At 41.8% G+C, this 16,878-nt stretch overlaps 1 protein-coding gene across 2 annotated transcripts; it reads right to left on the reverse strand.

Annotated features, from left to right (window-relative positions):
* Positions 1-7,788: 7,788 nt before the first annotated feature.
* On the reverse strand, positions 7,789-15,415 carry PDP1 (pyruvate dehydrogenase phosphatase catalytic subunit 1). Of its 2 annotated transcripts, none has more exons than XM_041464400.1 (2): positions 15,279-15,415; positions 7,789-11,746 (listed from the first exon to the last, which is right to left on the reverse strand). In XM_041464400.1, exon 2 carries the CDS (start codon positions 11,700-11,702, stop codon positions 10,095-10,097), a length of 1,608 nt encoding a protein of 535 aa, XP_041320334.1. In that variant the 5' UTR covers positions 11,703-11,746; positions 15,279-15,415; the 3' UTR covers positions 7,789-10,094. The 2 variants fall into 2 exon arrangements, with proteins under 2 accessions (XP_041320334.1, XP_041320333.1); XM_041464399.1 differs by lacking the exon at positions 15,279-15,415 and adding an exon at positions 14,823-15,261.
* Positions 15,416-16,878: the final 1,463 nt, after the last annotated feature.

Here is a 16,878-nt window from a genome sequence, read left to right on the forward strand (position 1 = left end):
CAAGGAAAATAGCAGGATCGACCCTGGAGTTCAGGAGAGCAGGTTGTGGCCTCTGAATGTGTCTGCTTGGAGAAATCCTGTGCAACGCATCCATAGAGAGGAGAGGGGACCAGAAGAGTCAGCTGAGTTTCAAGTATCACCTCCTCCAGCTTCAGAATGATCCATCTCAATGTTCAGGAAATCAGTCAAAGGCAGGAGGCAGCTACAAATATGAGCAAGGAGACTGACAAAGCTCAAATAGAAAGTGTTCTACAAGAGGTAGAAGCAAGGATGGGGAAACTACCTGGAATACAGAGGTGCTGTCCAAGCACACAGGGGCAGGGTTAGAAAAGGCAAAACCCATCTGGAGCTGAGCCTGGTAAGGAATTGTGAACAGCAGCAAAGACATCTGCAAGTATATCACCTGCAAAAGCAAGACAAGGGAAAATGTGGGCCTGCTGCTGAATGGGGTAGGGGACACAGTAACAAAAAAGCTGAGGTACCTGTGTTTACTGGTAAGGCCAGCCTTCAGGAACCTCATGCTCTCAAACCCGTGAGAAAGTTTGGAGCAAGAGGAAGAAGTTAAGAAACATTTAATTAAAAACAAAGGGATATTAAAGTCCATGGGGCCTCATGGGATGTATCCATGTCTCCTGATAGTGCTGGCTGATGTTGTTGAGGCTACTCTCAGTTATTGTGAGAGATCATGGTGATCAGGAAAAGTTCCTCAACTGTAGAAAAGAGTGAATGTCACTCCTGTCTTCAAGTAGGACACAGAGAACTACAGGCTCATCCCCCTTATCTCTGTCCTCTGGAAAGTGATGGAGCAAGTATTCCTGCAGAGCACCTCCAAATAATTGAAGGATAGGGTTACTAGGAGCAGCCAGCGTGGACTTCCACAGAGCCCTGTAACACAGGGTAGGCATTGCTAGCAGTGGACCATAAGCTTTGCACTGAATTTGCAAGGCCTCAGGATAGAGTCTTCCAATTTGCTTTATCCAAATTTGTCTTGACCTGCCTGAAGCTTTACTTAAATTGGTTAGCTGCGACAGCAATTTTGCTAACTGACCAGGAAGTTAAACAAGAGAGTTGAGCTAGATGATGCCCAGAGGTTTCTGGCAACCCCCTCTATTCTGTGAAAATAGTCTAATGAAATTAATCTAGAATTTACCTCCCATTTAAGAAATGTACCGAGCATTTTTAAAATTCTTTGACTTAACACAATTTCAAACCACAATTTCTCCTTATTCTGACCCTCTCTTTTTTTGACTCGAGTGAAGGAATGATAAGTAGAGCTGGTGAAACATGTTTGGGAGGAGCTTAGAGATACAGAATATCTTATTCAAGTTCTTAATTTTAAAAAAAATTGTTTAACTGAAATTGTAAGAAAAAAGGTAACTAGCAAATAATGGATATTTAGTATTGCTATTCACTACTTCTTTGACAAGTAATTCAGCAAATTCATTGGTTTAAATCCTTGGTATTTAAGTATAGGAAAATACACATTTTGACTCCAAGATATCTTTTGCAGCCATTGTAACTTATGCTGCTTTTTAGTTTTTTCTTACATCTGCAAAGACCTGTTTCTTGAGTAGGTCTATTGATTTTTTTAAATCAAGAGTAGATCAGAACTGGCATCAAACATTTACTCAAACATTATCTCTGTCCTTATAATTAACCACCAGCTTTTCAGATTTTTATCTTTCTTTTACAAGAAAACCTGGAACTTACAATGGAAATTATTTGTTTCTTCTAGGTGTGTTAGGCTTTTTGTTGGTTTTGTTTGTTTTTTTTCAGCTGGAACAGGATATTTTACTTTATATTTTACAAACTTTCATCCAGACCAATAATGTTTTTATTGTCATGGTATATATAGGATTGCACATTAAATTATTAAGCTTAAGATCTGAGTAAAGTTTTCTTTTTCCTTTGGGTTTTGTTTTCCTGTTATGTTTTGCTGTCAGGTGTGGATGTATTACTATCCCTGATAGTCAAATGCTCTAGAATGCAATTTTGGCTTAGTTCAGGCAATGATTGATCAATTTGCTATTGCAAAGTCGAAATGTATGTTGCAGTTACGTTCCTGGCAGTTCCTGCCCAAACTATCACTACAGACATTATTCACTGTTCTACTAAATTCTCACCAGTGGAATGTTCTGGCTACTGAATTTTTCTCAGAGAAAGTTTCTGGAAATGAAACACCCCCAAAAGTGCGATTTTTATCCGATGATAAAAATTTTAGTTCTCTGCCTATGAAGCTGCCAGGCATCATGTGATCCTCCCAGTTTTGCAAACAATTCAGTCATCTGATTATTTACTCCCCTGCTGGTAGGAGTTGACCCATTTGTCTCTGATGGACTGGCAGGATCTCTCCAAATGCCTTGAGGAAATGCTTTCAATTTAAGGAATGCACATGGACACCATTTGCATACTTGCAGAACTGCCCTTGGGGGAGGGTGATTTAAGACAGACAAAATGAACTCTCTGTCTTCAGGATAGCAGCATTCACTTGAGGTATGGAGAACAAGAAAAACCTGTTGAACAAGGGAATGCCACAATCATTAGCATTCATTTGGGCAGAAACTGGTGGAATGCAGGACAGCAAAACTTTGGCATTTTAACAACTGTGAAAATATCACCATGTAGTTGCTTGTCACTACATTTTAAGCCAAACTTAACTTTTCATGGTCTACAAAGATATCTCCAGGGCTCAAAAACCTCTGAAAAAAACCACACAGGCATCATTCAAATTATAATGACTGAAAAAGAGTGACAGAAAAAAAAAATGAAGTGACAAGTTCTCCTCAGCTTCGATTTTTTTCCTGTACTTAGTTTTTTTCTGAACTTTTCTTTCATCCTCACTCATGCCTTTCTTTCTGTCTCCTGTACTGAGGTGCCATTGCAATGTAAAAATCAAGAAAGTACTGTTTTGTAATGTCCACTGCCCTTGGATTTTAAAATTCCCTGCACCCATACATTTGACTGTGTCTCTCTTTTCATATTTGCACAGAAACAGTAAACATTTAAACATCAGAACAACAGCAGCTGTTCTTTGTTCAGCTTTTGTTGTTTTGGTTTTTTGTTTTGTTTTGCTGTGATCTTCATCTTAGACATTCAGTGTTCTTTGTTCAGCTTTTGTTGTTTTGGTTTTTTTGTTTTGTTTTGTTGTGATCTTCATCTTAGACATTCAGAAATTTCTGATCTCTTGATCTGCTGTTTGTTTTCCTGAGCAGGACCATTTCACCAAGCATAACTGATGCAAGACCTTTCTCTTCATAGCCATCTCTGACATTATTGTAGTTTACTTTTGCAATTATTTTATGACACACACCTATGTTTTCTTTCAGGTGTACAATTTCAGCTTTAAAGACACATTATATAACAGGTTTTTTGTCCCTTGCATTTTCCTACTTTATCCTGATTTTTTTTTAGGATTCACACTCTTGTATTTGTGTACTTTTGAAACACTCCAGATTTTATTGCTTATCTAAATCTGTCTTCTAAATTCCTATTCCCATTTTGGTCACTGCTTCACAGCTTATAATGGGCTTTTTATGTCTCTTCATTAGCTACACAGATCTTGTGTAACTTTTTTTTTTTAAGAGTTAGCTGCTGCAGCAAGTGAGTTTCCAAGCACTCTTCCTGCAGGTACCCTGGGAACACTTGATCTCATATCAAAGGGACTTTTATGATTCACTGACTTCAGAACTGAGCTTTTAATATCACTGCTGTGATATGCTTCAAATGCTCCTTTAAGCTGCAGCATTAAAATAAGACCCATAACACTACAATATTTCTATTTTAATACAGGTTAGCAAATACAGCAGACATCAGAATTGTCTTTAACCAATTTAGTCATGATATGACTGAATATCACTGTCTGAACCCTTGCCATAGCTCAGGCAATTTTAATTCCCAAAATTTTGTATAATACAGTGGCTTTAAAATGCAGTACACTTGCTTAAATGCTGGCCATCTACCAACCTGGAGAGCCTGTGTTATTTTTGGGCCCTAATCTTGTGTGACCTTCTCATTGCCTTTTTCTGTCAGTTGGATTTTCACAACAGCTCCTCACATATTCTTCACTAAGTAGTAGGAGTAGAGAGGAGCCTTCCTCAGCTGTAAGAAGTGTCTTATACACACTGATTCCATAGAATATAGATTCTTTTCACCTGTTTGAACATGATTTGGCATTAAGTTATATAACATGGCCCAAATGTAAAAATTCCTCACATACTAAAAATACAAAATGTCAAAAATCTGCATGAATTTTATGCTTATTTGTCTTTCTGACATTGAGCTAGACAGCTACTCAGACTCTTTAGTGTCAGTGTCTGCTAAGCAGTGAATGGTACTTCAGTGTTCATTTCCAGATCAGCCTCAGAAGACAGACACAGGACTGCCTTGCATTGCCACACTACAGTGCTGCCAAGCCACGTGCTAGAAGACTTTTCTGCCTTCTGTACTATCAGCCCTAAGTTCAGGCTCTGTTTTTTCCTTAATTATTAATATTTCAGCCTTTTACAAGCTGGACTATTTTTGATAAAAGGACAGTGTCTCCTCAGTTTTGGGTATTTTACTTCTTTTTCATATAAAGGGGGACTACGTAAAGACCTGGATCATCTTTTCTGTAGAGCTGGTCTGAGGATTGAGCTTTGTAAAAGAATGAGTAGAAGAACACAGATTTCTCTGATTAGCTGTGCTGGAAGCTTTACAGAGTCTTACTCAGGCAAACAAGAATGAGTGCTGAACACTGTTCCAAGTGCAGGCTTCAGAGGTTATGCCAAGGAAATTGTATGTTGCTCACTTAATTGTTGAACGCTAGCAGGACTCTGGAGCAGGGGAGATAAAGAGAGTCCTTGGTGTAACAGCAACACCTCGCAGTGCACACCAGTAACATCCTACACACCCTCTGTGTAGGTCAACACAAAAAATTACACTGGAGCTTGAGCTGCACTTCCACATACCCTAACAATCAGAGCAAGAACAAGCTCTTAGAATAGGGTTAATTACAGGAATATTAGATACAAGACAATAAAAATCCCAAAGTAATTATGCAAAAGTGGCAGATGCAAAAACTTCAGGACTACCGTACCTTTGAGGACCTGGGAAAATGGGAAAAAAGATTTGCCTCCAGAAAACACCTAAATGGAGCTACCTATGTGGGGACAAGGTGACTAAGCTTCTGTTGGGCTCAGTGGAGTTGAATGTAGGCATGGTGCGGGCTGAATAGCTACTGAGACCCCACAGCATGTGCTGAACACAGCTCCACCACCTGTAACAGGGGCTTCAACACTCATGATGTAGCACACACACAGAGGTACCCAAGTCAGGTGTCTTAAGAAAAAGCTGGTAAGGGATGCACCCATAAGCAACAGTACTTGTACATACACAGGAATACACCAAGTTTTGCAGGGACATTTGAGCTACTTTCAGAGTGGCAGCATGCTGTACAAATGAATACACTTTGCTTTTTTTAGCAGGAGTAATAAATCCCTATTAAACACTGCTGTGCTATGGCTAGGTCTTCTGCACAGCAGCCAGGTTTTTTTATGAGAAAGATTTACTTTTTCCCCTGTAGAAGAGGCTGCTACCAGGGAAGCAACATTCATTCCTCTTCCAGCTGCCTAAACCTGGGAACACTAACTAATTACTATTAGCTATTTAAATCACCTTGCACAAAATGCTGGAATATAATATTCCTGTTATTAGCCCAGCTGTTGCACTACCACAGTGGGCAAGGAAGTACTAGGGATGAGCAACAGGAAAGGTTACAGAATTAATGACTATAGGCTTATTGCAATTTTAACAGACTCATTTCATTAATACAGAGCTTTTTGAATGAATGGCTGTGTGTCAGCTCATGGGTGCTTTCCTGTTAACATCAATGATTTCCCTATTTATTGGGCATTTTTTTCTGTCTTGCAGCATCATGTGACATGAACATGATGGCAAATTAGTCAGCCATAACTGAATTATTTTTGCAATTAAGATGTGAGGTAATACATTGAAGGCTACCCTAAGTACACATTTTGGATATTAAAACTGACCAGTTTGTTCATGATGCTATAAAATAGTTTGGTATTCACAAGTTTTATTAAAGAGGATTTTCTATTAGGAAATCTAATAGAAAAAGTCTATAAAGGAAGCACAATTTTTCCTATTCAGATAAAGACTCACCATGAGGATAGTGAACAGCCTGCTGCATAAAACATCCCCTAAAATCTATAAGACTGATTACTTACTTATCCAGACTAGGAACCATAACACATACATACTTTGCAGTTCCTTTTTTTTTTTTTTTTTTTTTCTTTGCTTCAATACAGAGACTATATAGAGAGAACAATCCTAAAACAATCTTGTACTGGGTGGTTCTTATTTATTCAGCTAGAGAACTTTCCGTCTACTCCTTTTATTTATGTTCTAAAAAAATCAAAAATCTAATTTCTTATTAATTGCCACAAACAAAACAAAGTATCTGCTCATCATGGTATATACTGAATGGTGCCTGTATTTTCTTATGCTTAAGTTTCACATAATCCTGGAAAGTGTCATGACTGATTAGGTGGGTCATCTCCAAGAAATGCAGTTTCAGAAGACTTGCACTACTTATCAATACATGAGATAAGTTACTTGGGATTTTTTTACCTTCAGACCTGGCAGAACAGATAGGAACAGATCATTTACGCATCTCAGATTGCTTTTCATTTTGCCACACAATGCTCCTGCCAGCCTACACTTAATCTGTGATGCAGTTATGAAAGTCAGGTTATCCTTTCCCCCACCCAGAAATTTATTATTAATACTCACAGCAGCAAATAAAAGAGCAGGTGTAACCAACATTGTAACAATAGGCTTATCTATTGCATTGCAAATACAACCACCACCATGTCACGGGCTTGCCACCAACCACCATGTCAGTGGTGTGAGCAATAATGAAACCTGTCAAGGAAGCTTTTGAATACAGATCTACATAAGCTTCAATTAGAAACAACACCCTTTGTACAACTGACATGGGTTATGCTTCAGCATTCAAATGGATGGGATGCTAATACAATGCACATACCACTGAACACAAGGGAACAGAATTAACAGAGCCTTAAGCTGGAAGTACAGATAATGTATCTCCCACTCCTCTCTTATATAGTTTTACTGTTGAACTGACACATTCATCTAGAACAGTTTTGAAGATTAAGGTAAATCTTGTGTTGACTGTCAAGATTCAGCCATCCTCCATGGTTGAACCACGTATCTGCAGCTGTGGAATCCTTATTCGAAAAAGTAATCCCAGCATGACACTTACATGCACAATATCTGTACTTTCCACAATGCAACAATTCTGGTAGACAAGGCATATGTGTCCTCAGCCTGTGGCACAAGAGCTGTTTCTGTTTAGCTAACCATCAGCTCATTCTTGCCCCAATTTAATCTACACATACTTTAGACTGTTTATGAAATGCTGTATTGCTTGATACACAATATAGTACCCAGCTTTAAGATCCAAAATGCTGCTGCTTCCTCAGCAGCACTGCCCCTGAAGGTACTCATGAGGTGCTGGGAACTGAGACACACAGCCATACTGATGGAAGGATCTGAGCATTGCTGCCTGGGGGAGGCAGCAGCAGCATGCCTGATGCAGGGTGACATTGAGCCTCACAGCAGCATTGAAGCGCTCTGAAGTTCAATTCTCTGTTTCCATTTATACTTCGCTTTCCTTGGCCATCTGAGTATTCATAACACAAATCACACAGAAGAACAAAGTCCTAGTAGAACAGATATCACATTCTACATCAACTCAATACACATGGGTTTCTGCATAATTGATCATTTTATTGGAATCTGTTAAAAGATGTTTGTTCAGATCACCTGTTCAGCAGGCAGTTATGCTGCTTCTGTTTACTGCATACATACTGAGCAAGTCTCCAAGCAATACATAAATATTGTCTGACCCCATACTTAAGTATCTTTACTACAAAAAGCAGCTTCTCCAAGCTGTATCCATGGGACCAATGTGCATTTCTTCTAGCTATGACTTGTACCAAATCCGTATCAACAATCGTAGGTTAAATACATCAATGCATGTTAATAGAGCTTTAACAGTAAAAAAAAAGTAAGAAAGTTAAATACTGCAACAGCTGAGATACATACTGCATTTGAATGATAGAACATAGTCTATTGACCTAGTTAATGACACAGTCACCAAAACACAACATACAGAAGCAATGTCAACTGCCAGTACTTGTCTAAGCATTTCAGAGTTTCCCTTTTCCCTTCAAATAAAGAAGGGTTGTGTACATCTTGAATGTGAACTTAGGCATCATTAACCTTACAGCAATATCGATGCTGATAATTAAGGTCAGGTAGAGACATACTAAAGCTGCAGGCCACTGAGTACACACAGCATTTGTGAGTTTGAGGAGCCAAAGTTTACTATAGCACAGGTTCATTGTTCAAACTAAGTGCACCCTATGGACAGTACAGTAGCATTAATTGGCAAGACATATTTAGTAAAAAATGCCACTTTAGAAACTTAGCATATTTCACTTAAGTGTTGATTTAACTAGCTATGATGAGGGCTAGGGAGGTATTTTAACTGAAACACCTTGGTAAAGTGAAATAAGCTGACCTATCATTGTTCTCTAGAACCTAGGAATAAAGTTAGATGTGTCCTCCCAGTCATCAAGGACTAGTATTTCAGCAGGCATTTCAGGTTTTAACTTAAGGGCAGGTTAAAATAAATCTGTACACAATGCAACGTATCTCAAATAGATGCAATGATGACCAATTAGCTGTCAGTCTCTACTTTTACCATTATAAGCCCAACAATTTGGCACACATGTACAGCCAATCTTAAGTTCAAATTCAACCATTCCAAGTCAGAGAGACCCATTTCAGAGACTGCTCTGTAATACTATTCTGGACTGCAAAAACATGCATACACCAGCTGCCCAGAAACACAAAACTAAAAGAAGTTGCCAGAAATAGCCACTGAACATACACATGCATGCCAGTCAGCTTCCCAATTAAAATGCTATTTACAAGCCATACTTCAAATTTTTTGTAATTTGTAGTTTTTCACCCAACTTATACATATGAGTTCAAGTGAAGGACGTGTATTGTGACCTTTTGAAATATCCAAAGTGAAAATGAGTGCAAGTTACAAAGCTACAAAGAAGTTAGCAATGATTTCCTGATCTTTTCAGGTAAAAATTATTTAGTAGATAAGCAATGCCAGGGAGAGGTGGAGTCCATGAAGGACATAACCTCTAGGAAAGCAAACACGGCCTTAACCAACAATACTGACTTTTTGGAAAGTCTGAAAGTTTCTTCATACTGAAAACTGAAGTCCTCCATGAAGTTCTCTGCTATCTTGCTGCATGCTGTAATGTGTTATTGCCCTACAAGTTGTGCAGAAAACCACAGCCACGTATTAATGCACAAGAAATTCAGAAATTACCGTGCATAAGATATGATTAAACTGTAGCAGAATCTCAGGTATTGATTATGGCTTAGACCTCTCTTGAAAGTCAACACTTAGACAAATATCCTTACATGAATGACATTGTCCATATGAAAGTGAGACAACTTTGTTACACTGAAGACTTACTTGGTTCAAATGACTTTCTGCTTAGAAGAAAACAATAGACAATATATTCACAGATAACCGTGACAAGAATTAGCCCTGTAAAAAATTCAACAATGCTTTTTACTTGTCTTTTCCTTAAGTGTATGTATTTGCAGATATTTTATAAGCAAGCTGTTTCTTGAACAGCCAGATCTTGACAGTTAATTCTTTATCCTACTTCCTCCCTCATCCAAATTTGCCAAATTCAAGACATTGTTTTAGCAGCATGCATGAAATCAATAGTGCAAAGTTGTTATAAAAAACTCTTTTCCCAAGCTAGGACATCCTCTTCAAGTTTTGTATTGGGTCAATAGCACTTCCCATGTTTTTAGATCTCTGGGGAAGGGCAGGAACAATAGATATACTGAATCTAACAAATGAAAATTGTTTGCCAAAGGCTTTTTAAAATAATATTTTTGGGTGGATTTTTTAATTTGCTGCTCATACTGGCCCTTATTACAACTTTATTAACTAGTTAACTGCATTAAATTCACAATTCCTCATTTTGATATGCACCTATAACATGTGAATTGAACTGCACCACAATAATTGTAATGTCATCTCTATACATTCGAGCCAGCTCTTCTGGAAGACTAAGCATCTTGGACAGTCGCTCATGATCCACAGTCCCAAACTCATTGTTACCCACAGCATGACGTATCAGGTGAGTTGCTGCATTCTGATCTTCGAATACTGAAGAGATTCTTGCTCTCCTTTCTGTTAAGAGACCATGCATCTGTCCCAAAGTTACCTTATAGCCACCAACAGCTATTGGCTGTTGGTGGTGAACACCACTGAGATACTCCCCCACAATTCTAGCCACATCTTGCCTGTGCATTGTCTCCCACAGCCCATCCGTGGCCAAAACCAGGAATTTATCCTGTGGCCGTAACTTGTGATGTATGACTTCTGGCTCAGCTGTGAGGTATGGGGGAGTGTAATAGTTTGGAGGAATAAACTTTGTATATTCATTGTCATTCAGCTGATCTGGGCCTGATTCCACTACTCTCTTCTGCAGTTCAATACTCCATTTAAACTTCACATCACCAAAAGCTCTGAAAGGCATCAAGAGACCCAAGAGACGATCTTGTTTCACAAGACTTTTCTCTTCAGACTTCGGATGCTCCATTTTCACACGTTCCACTTCATGTTCATTTTGTGCATTGTGGTCATAGGACAAATTAACTGCAGACCAAGATCCATCTTCTTCCTGAACGCCGAGCATTGCTCTGCTGTCACCTGTGTTAGCAACGTGCAAGTCGACACCATCCACATGGGCTACACAGGCAGTTGAGCCAGAAAATGCTACTCGCAGTACTAGGTAGTTGAGAAAAGAATTTGGATCTCCTACTTGAGCTTCCAAAGAAATATCATTATCAAGCCTCTTAAAGGCATTAATTAAAGCTTCTCTCACATCAGTAGTCTCTCCACTGTTGAGATCAATCAGCTCCTGCCAGTAAGTTCTTAGACTGTTGAAGTAAAGCTTGGAAGCCTCTTTGCTAAAATAATCGTTGGGATGCTTGTGCCACTGTAAAATGGGCAACAGAGCTCTGCCATTCTCCACAGCATTTTCTATTTCAAGTAAAGTTTCATGAGGTAACAAAGAGACAGCAATGTAGTAAAACAGTCTTTCACTGACAGCTTGAGCACAAGCACAGCCTGCATGGCCATCAAACACACCCAGAAGCATCCCTCTTGTCTGTAAACAAGTGGCAGCACTCCTCCGGTCCTCTATCGGAGCATTAGCAGGCAACTGGTTGCTGTCGAAGCCAAGGACAGAACTTACATTTTTACCATCAAATTCTGGGACTTTGAAACTGTATTCATTTGCCTTCAGGATGCTGTTGACCTGTGGAGGGGTGAGGTAAAACCTCTGCGGCGTAGAAGCATAATCCCTTGCATGAATAAAGTGATTAAAGTGCTCCTTTGGCCTGTAAAGTGCCGCAAATTTCTTCTGTGGTGCATATCTGAAGTGACTGTGAGCAAAATGAGATGACAAACAACACAGATGTTTATGGTGGCAGTAACACGCAGTACTGCCTATTCTGCTAATCTCACAGTTACGAATCAGTGGGAACAGATGAGCTGGTGCTGGCATGGCATCAGACAACAATGGCAGCCTGGAGCTTCGGACTGGAATTGCTGAAAGACAAGAGAACAACTATGCTTAGCGGGACACCTAAGAGATTTAGAGATTTTTTTCTCCCCAGAATTCTGTGTTAAGATGTTTACAGCTCCTAACCAAGTTGTTTATTATATGGAGCTCATAGCTTCAAAGAACTTGATAAAGAAAGGCACTGCAAGGTGCTCGTTTACAGACACTACCCTGGGCTGTAACAAAAAACCTAAACCATACTTCAGCACAGGTATTTTAGCTCTTATACCCATTCAGTAGGCAGGCAGGAAGTGAAAGCATCACCCAGACAGTCAATGAACCTTCAAACAAATTAGCACAATAGTTAGCACGGAGCACTCTACAGAATTGTCACAGGACTTTTACAGCTATTTGCTTTCCTGGTGATTCCATAGCTGACAGAGACAGATGTGGCACACAAGGAAGAAAACCCTTTCTGTAAGGCTGAAGAAGAGAAAGCATCCAACAGGGAGACTTAAGAAAAAGCTCTGAGAGGACATACAATGAAGATTGTTTAGACAGCAGAAGCAAGAAGTAGGTGATTTGTGATGCAATCAGAAGTCAGTAGCAGGTTTTGCTTCTTTCCGCCCCTTTCACAAGTAAAACTTCAAACTTGTGTTACATATACAACACAGCCACAGCAATCTATGCAGCAATTTTCTAGTTTAAGATGTACGTACAAGAGGTAGAAAGGAAATACAGCTTTCCAATAGGTATTCCACCCCAGTACATTTTAAGATTATAAAACGCCTTGAAAATTGACTCAGTTGAAGGCCTATATGCAAATTGTTTGCTTCCATGACTAGAACAGAACCTTGCGCAATACTCTACAGCTAGTTCACTGTTAAGATAAACCACCAGTATCTGAACATATATTCTACTGCTACTTGCCACATCTAAAAGCTTTCCTTATTTTTCATTTCCCTGAAGAAAGAGTATGCTAGCATAGTCTTTCTTGTCTCCATTTACATACCAAATCACAACATTAGTGAGAGTGCCTCTCAAATGCCTTATTCACTATGCCTCATTATCAGGAAGTCTTTTACAATGCAATACTTGAGAGACAACTCCAGCGTTGAAATGGAGTTGAACTGTGCCTTGTGTGAAGTACACACATTTAAGGCAAATTCAATTTTCTCTTTTATGATCAAATTTCATCGCAAAAGCTTTTTCTCAGAAGAGGCCATTAGAAGGCTTACTGCAGTCGTAAGCACTAATCAGCACTGCTAGACGTCAAATTGTTTTACTGAAGAAATGGATATTGCTGTGTTATGCAAGGTGCTTCAGTCTGTAAATGGATTTTTTTTTTTTAGCCAAGCAGGCATACCAGTATTTCAGAGGAGACTCAGCCCCAATAAAATATGCAACAAGCCCCAACACTCAGTCTAAAGGATCATGCAATATAGGAGAAATTTCATTTTGCAATTTCTATTGGCTTTCCATAGCTTCAGCCATGATTCTGATCAACTGGGCCAGCTGAGAAGTGTCTGGAAACATAGGAAGTTTCATCCCATTCTCCTTGTTTCAAGAAAGGGAAGCAAGCCTTACTTTCCCTCCAAGCTTGCTTGCTCTTTTTAAATAAACCAGAGTAGAGCCCATTTCTCTGTTACATGACACCTAAGTGCTGAAAGCACAGTAGAGTTCGTGTTCCTGTCACTCCACTGATTCCCCAGTACTAATGAGTGACTGTTGTACACTGACAAAAACTACTGAGTCTCCCACTGACAGCTGAAGATTGAAGTTTTCTGTTGTGCAGGTACCAGGAAGAGCTCAGGCTGCAGTCCAGACACCCAGGAGCAGTGAATTGGCTGAAACTTCCAGATGCATACTGAATTTATGGTAGCCATTTGCTTCTCCAGTCCAGGCTTCACATGCACACAGCATGACAGCAATCGTCTGCACAGCAATAGTCTGCAACTCCAAATATAGATTTTAAATTCTATTCACTGCCTTCTAATTATATAGGAGCTATTTTGGTAACAGTTATGTATATTTCTTCACGTGACATTTAAATGCAACAATTTTGCTTCAGGTTCTATGGATGTGCCCGGCCTACAGCAGCACCTCAGCTTCAGCACTGGTCTCCCGTCAGACTCCACCTGGATCAAGCTGTCCTGACTGCTCAGCATTTAAGTTCAGTGCTGACCCACAGTGATGCCTTAACTGCTCAGTTTTTCTGCTTCATGATGAAGCAAAAATACAAATGTATTGCTGCTGTAACAGTTCTGCAGTGCCACCAGAGGACATTTTTATGATTTTTAATCATTATCTTACCAAATGAAATCCAAGAGGAAGTAGTAAGAAGTTGGCCTCACATTTTCCACGGCTCATATCATTTACAGTAGATCTATGCCAGCTTAAGAGATCACTCTCTTTCACATACCAGATTCAATAATTCCAAGATGATTAAGTAAATGCCTAATTCCAAGTGTCCAAACCTGAACTGAAATTAAAGTCTCTCCCCTTTAACACTTACCCCTACAACACAGCTGCCCCAAACACTCCAGCTACCCTTTAAATAATTAAGATCCCAAGATCATCATGGCTGATCAAAAGACAGCAGAGAAGAAAAAGAAGTCATACAGTTCAATCAAGATTTGTCAAGATATTACAGTCAATCCAGTGTAAATACCTCTCCAAGCCCAGAGCAGGGTACAAGCACTATTTTTCAATCTGTAAATACAATATGACCAATAACAAGTCAGATGGTCAACTAAAGGGGTTTTGTAGTACTACACTAAAAAAAAAAACCTAGAAAAATGTTCCACCTTTCTTTAATAAAGGTTCATTATAGCCATACTGTTAGGGCTATTGGCACTGCACAGAAAGGCTCCTCCAAAACACTGTGCCAAAGACACCCATGGTTCAGGTAAAAACATTCACTCAGGTGCCTTTCCTACACCTGACAGACCTGAATGAGCCAGCTGGAGAAGACGGGGAGGAGGAATAAGAAGCATTCAACACAAGCAGCACCGTTAATCCTTCCCTCCGGCCTCAGCCCTCACATACAGCCCAGCCTCGCAGCCCCTTCCCCGGGTCCCATCCGACCCCCGAGCCCGTCGCTCCACGAAGGGAGATACATACCGATCCGCCTGGGCCCAGGACATACACACATTCTCCTGTCACAACATGAAGCCGCCAACATCCACAAAGCAGAAGCCCGGGGGGCGGGGGGAGAAGCAAGGCAGAGAGTTTGTTAGAGAAGACGTAGAGCTCCGGCACGGAGGTGGGACGGCAGACAGGAGGAGACAAGCACACACAGCCTTTCTGCGGGCGCACGGCGCCGCTGCTACCGCTCGCCCAGCGATGGGACCGAGCCAGCTCCGCAGGGACCGCCCGAACCCGCGGCCCGGGCACCGAGCCCCGCCGGCCCCGCTGTCCCTTCCGGCAGGGCGACAGGCAGGGCCCGCTGTCGCTGGCGCCGCCGCGGCGGATACCGCTGCACGCTCAGGCGCTGCGCGGCCCCGACATGGCCGCCCCTCCCCAGCCGCCCGCCCGCCTCCGGCACGACCACCTCCTCCTCCCGTCCTGGGCACAGACCTGGGCCTTTCCCGGGCGGCTCAGGGAGACGGGTGGAAGGACCGTGCGGCACAGGAAGGGAAGCGGGTGGAAGGACAGGACCGCGGCGCCCCGAACGCAGCCGCCACCGCCCCCAAACCCCCGACAGCCGCCGCCTCACGCCCGCGGCCGCCGCGCCTTTATAAAGGACCCTGCGGCGCGCGGCGCGCCGCCGATTGGCTGCTGAGGAGGGCAAGGCGGGCACGTGACGCGGAGGCTGAGGGAGCGCGCGGGGGGCGGGGGAGAAGGAGGGGGCGGTGCGTGCGCGCGCGCGCGCGCACGGCGCAGGGGCGGGAGGGCGGCGGGCGGCGGCGCGCGCTGTGTCCGGTCCCCTCCCCCAAGGGGTCCGTGAGGGCGGGGAGAGCCCGCGGAGCGCTTTGGGAGCGGCAAAGGGGACCGGGGCTGTTTGCCCTGGAATGTTCGTGAAGTGCCTTTAACAGGTACGAGGCACGTTAGCTCCGCAAGAGACCGCTAAAGTCTGTCCCCTAAACCAGGGACCTCTCTGCCCTGAGAAAGCCCCTCACACTTCTTTGGTCAGGGGTCAGTCACGCAACTTCTGACTGTTATGGAGACCCAGTATGGGAAAATGTATAAATCTTGTAGCGTGTATTGCCATTTACTCTGAATTCCTTTTAAAGAGTGGTGCTTTTTGGTTTTTATCCCCCCTTGAAGTGTTCGAGTTGACTTGCAGTCACAAAGCTCAGTAACTCCACAAAAGACCACTGAAGCTTGTACTGAAACATGGGGGGGGCTATGTTTGGTTTTGTGGGGTCTATTTTTTTTTGGTTTTTTTTGTTTTGTTTTGTTTTGTTTTTTCGGGTTTTGTTTGTTTGTGTAATTAATTTGCCCTGTGATGTTTTGTCTTCTGCAGAATCCCTCGAGGCAGAGCAGGCTGCTGTGCAATGAAGAAGGGCCCTGTCTGCCCTGGCATCGCCACATTTCTACCCTCACTACCAGCGAGGAATGGTTTGAGGGCAGTGGCTACGAAGAAGGAGCAGCCCTTCCCCAGAAGGGCAACATGTGTGTTCCTGCTGGTGCAGAAGCAGCAGCCTCCTTTCTCTCCCCTCTCTTAGTTACTGTCCTGTCCCTGTTCCCATCTCTAGGGCAACACTCAATTTTGCGTGTTCTTCTGAGGTACTCTGATCCAGACTTACTCTTCATGTACATTTCTGAATATGGAAAGTATATAGGTTCCACAGTATTTTCATTTCTTTGATCATCTCTCTGTTTACAGATCCCTGTGCTCTCACGCCTTACTATTTTTCAGGGTGTCTGGGATGCCCACTTTGCCGTGTGTTGTTGGCAGCAGATGGCAGCAAGCCTTGGGGTGTTGCGATTAGCATTCCCTCAGCAGCTGTAATAAAACACAGATTTTTGACTATACTTAGGTCTTTACTCAGTTGGTAGGATGTGTACAGCTGTGCACCAAAACCAGGAGAAGAAACAAAGGAAAATCTGCACTTAATGCCCAGAAGACTCAAGAGCTCTACTTGAAATGTAAGAGTACGGAAAGTACTGCCCTGTGACACTCTGTGAAAATCACCTAGAAAGATAAAATGAAGCCATCCTTAGAAATGCAGGT

Source organism: Pyrgilauda ruficollis, unplaced genomic scaffold (genome assembly GCF_017590135.1).
Source record: "Pyrgilauda ruficollis isolate IOZ18807 unplaced genomic scaffold, ASM1759013v1 scaffold18, whole genome shotgun sequence".
NCBI classification, from domain to species: domain Eukaryota; kingdom Metazoa; phylum Chordata; class Aves; order Passeriformes; family Passeridae; genus Pyrgilauda; species Pyrgilauda ruficollis.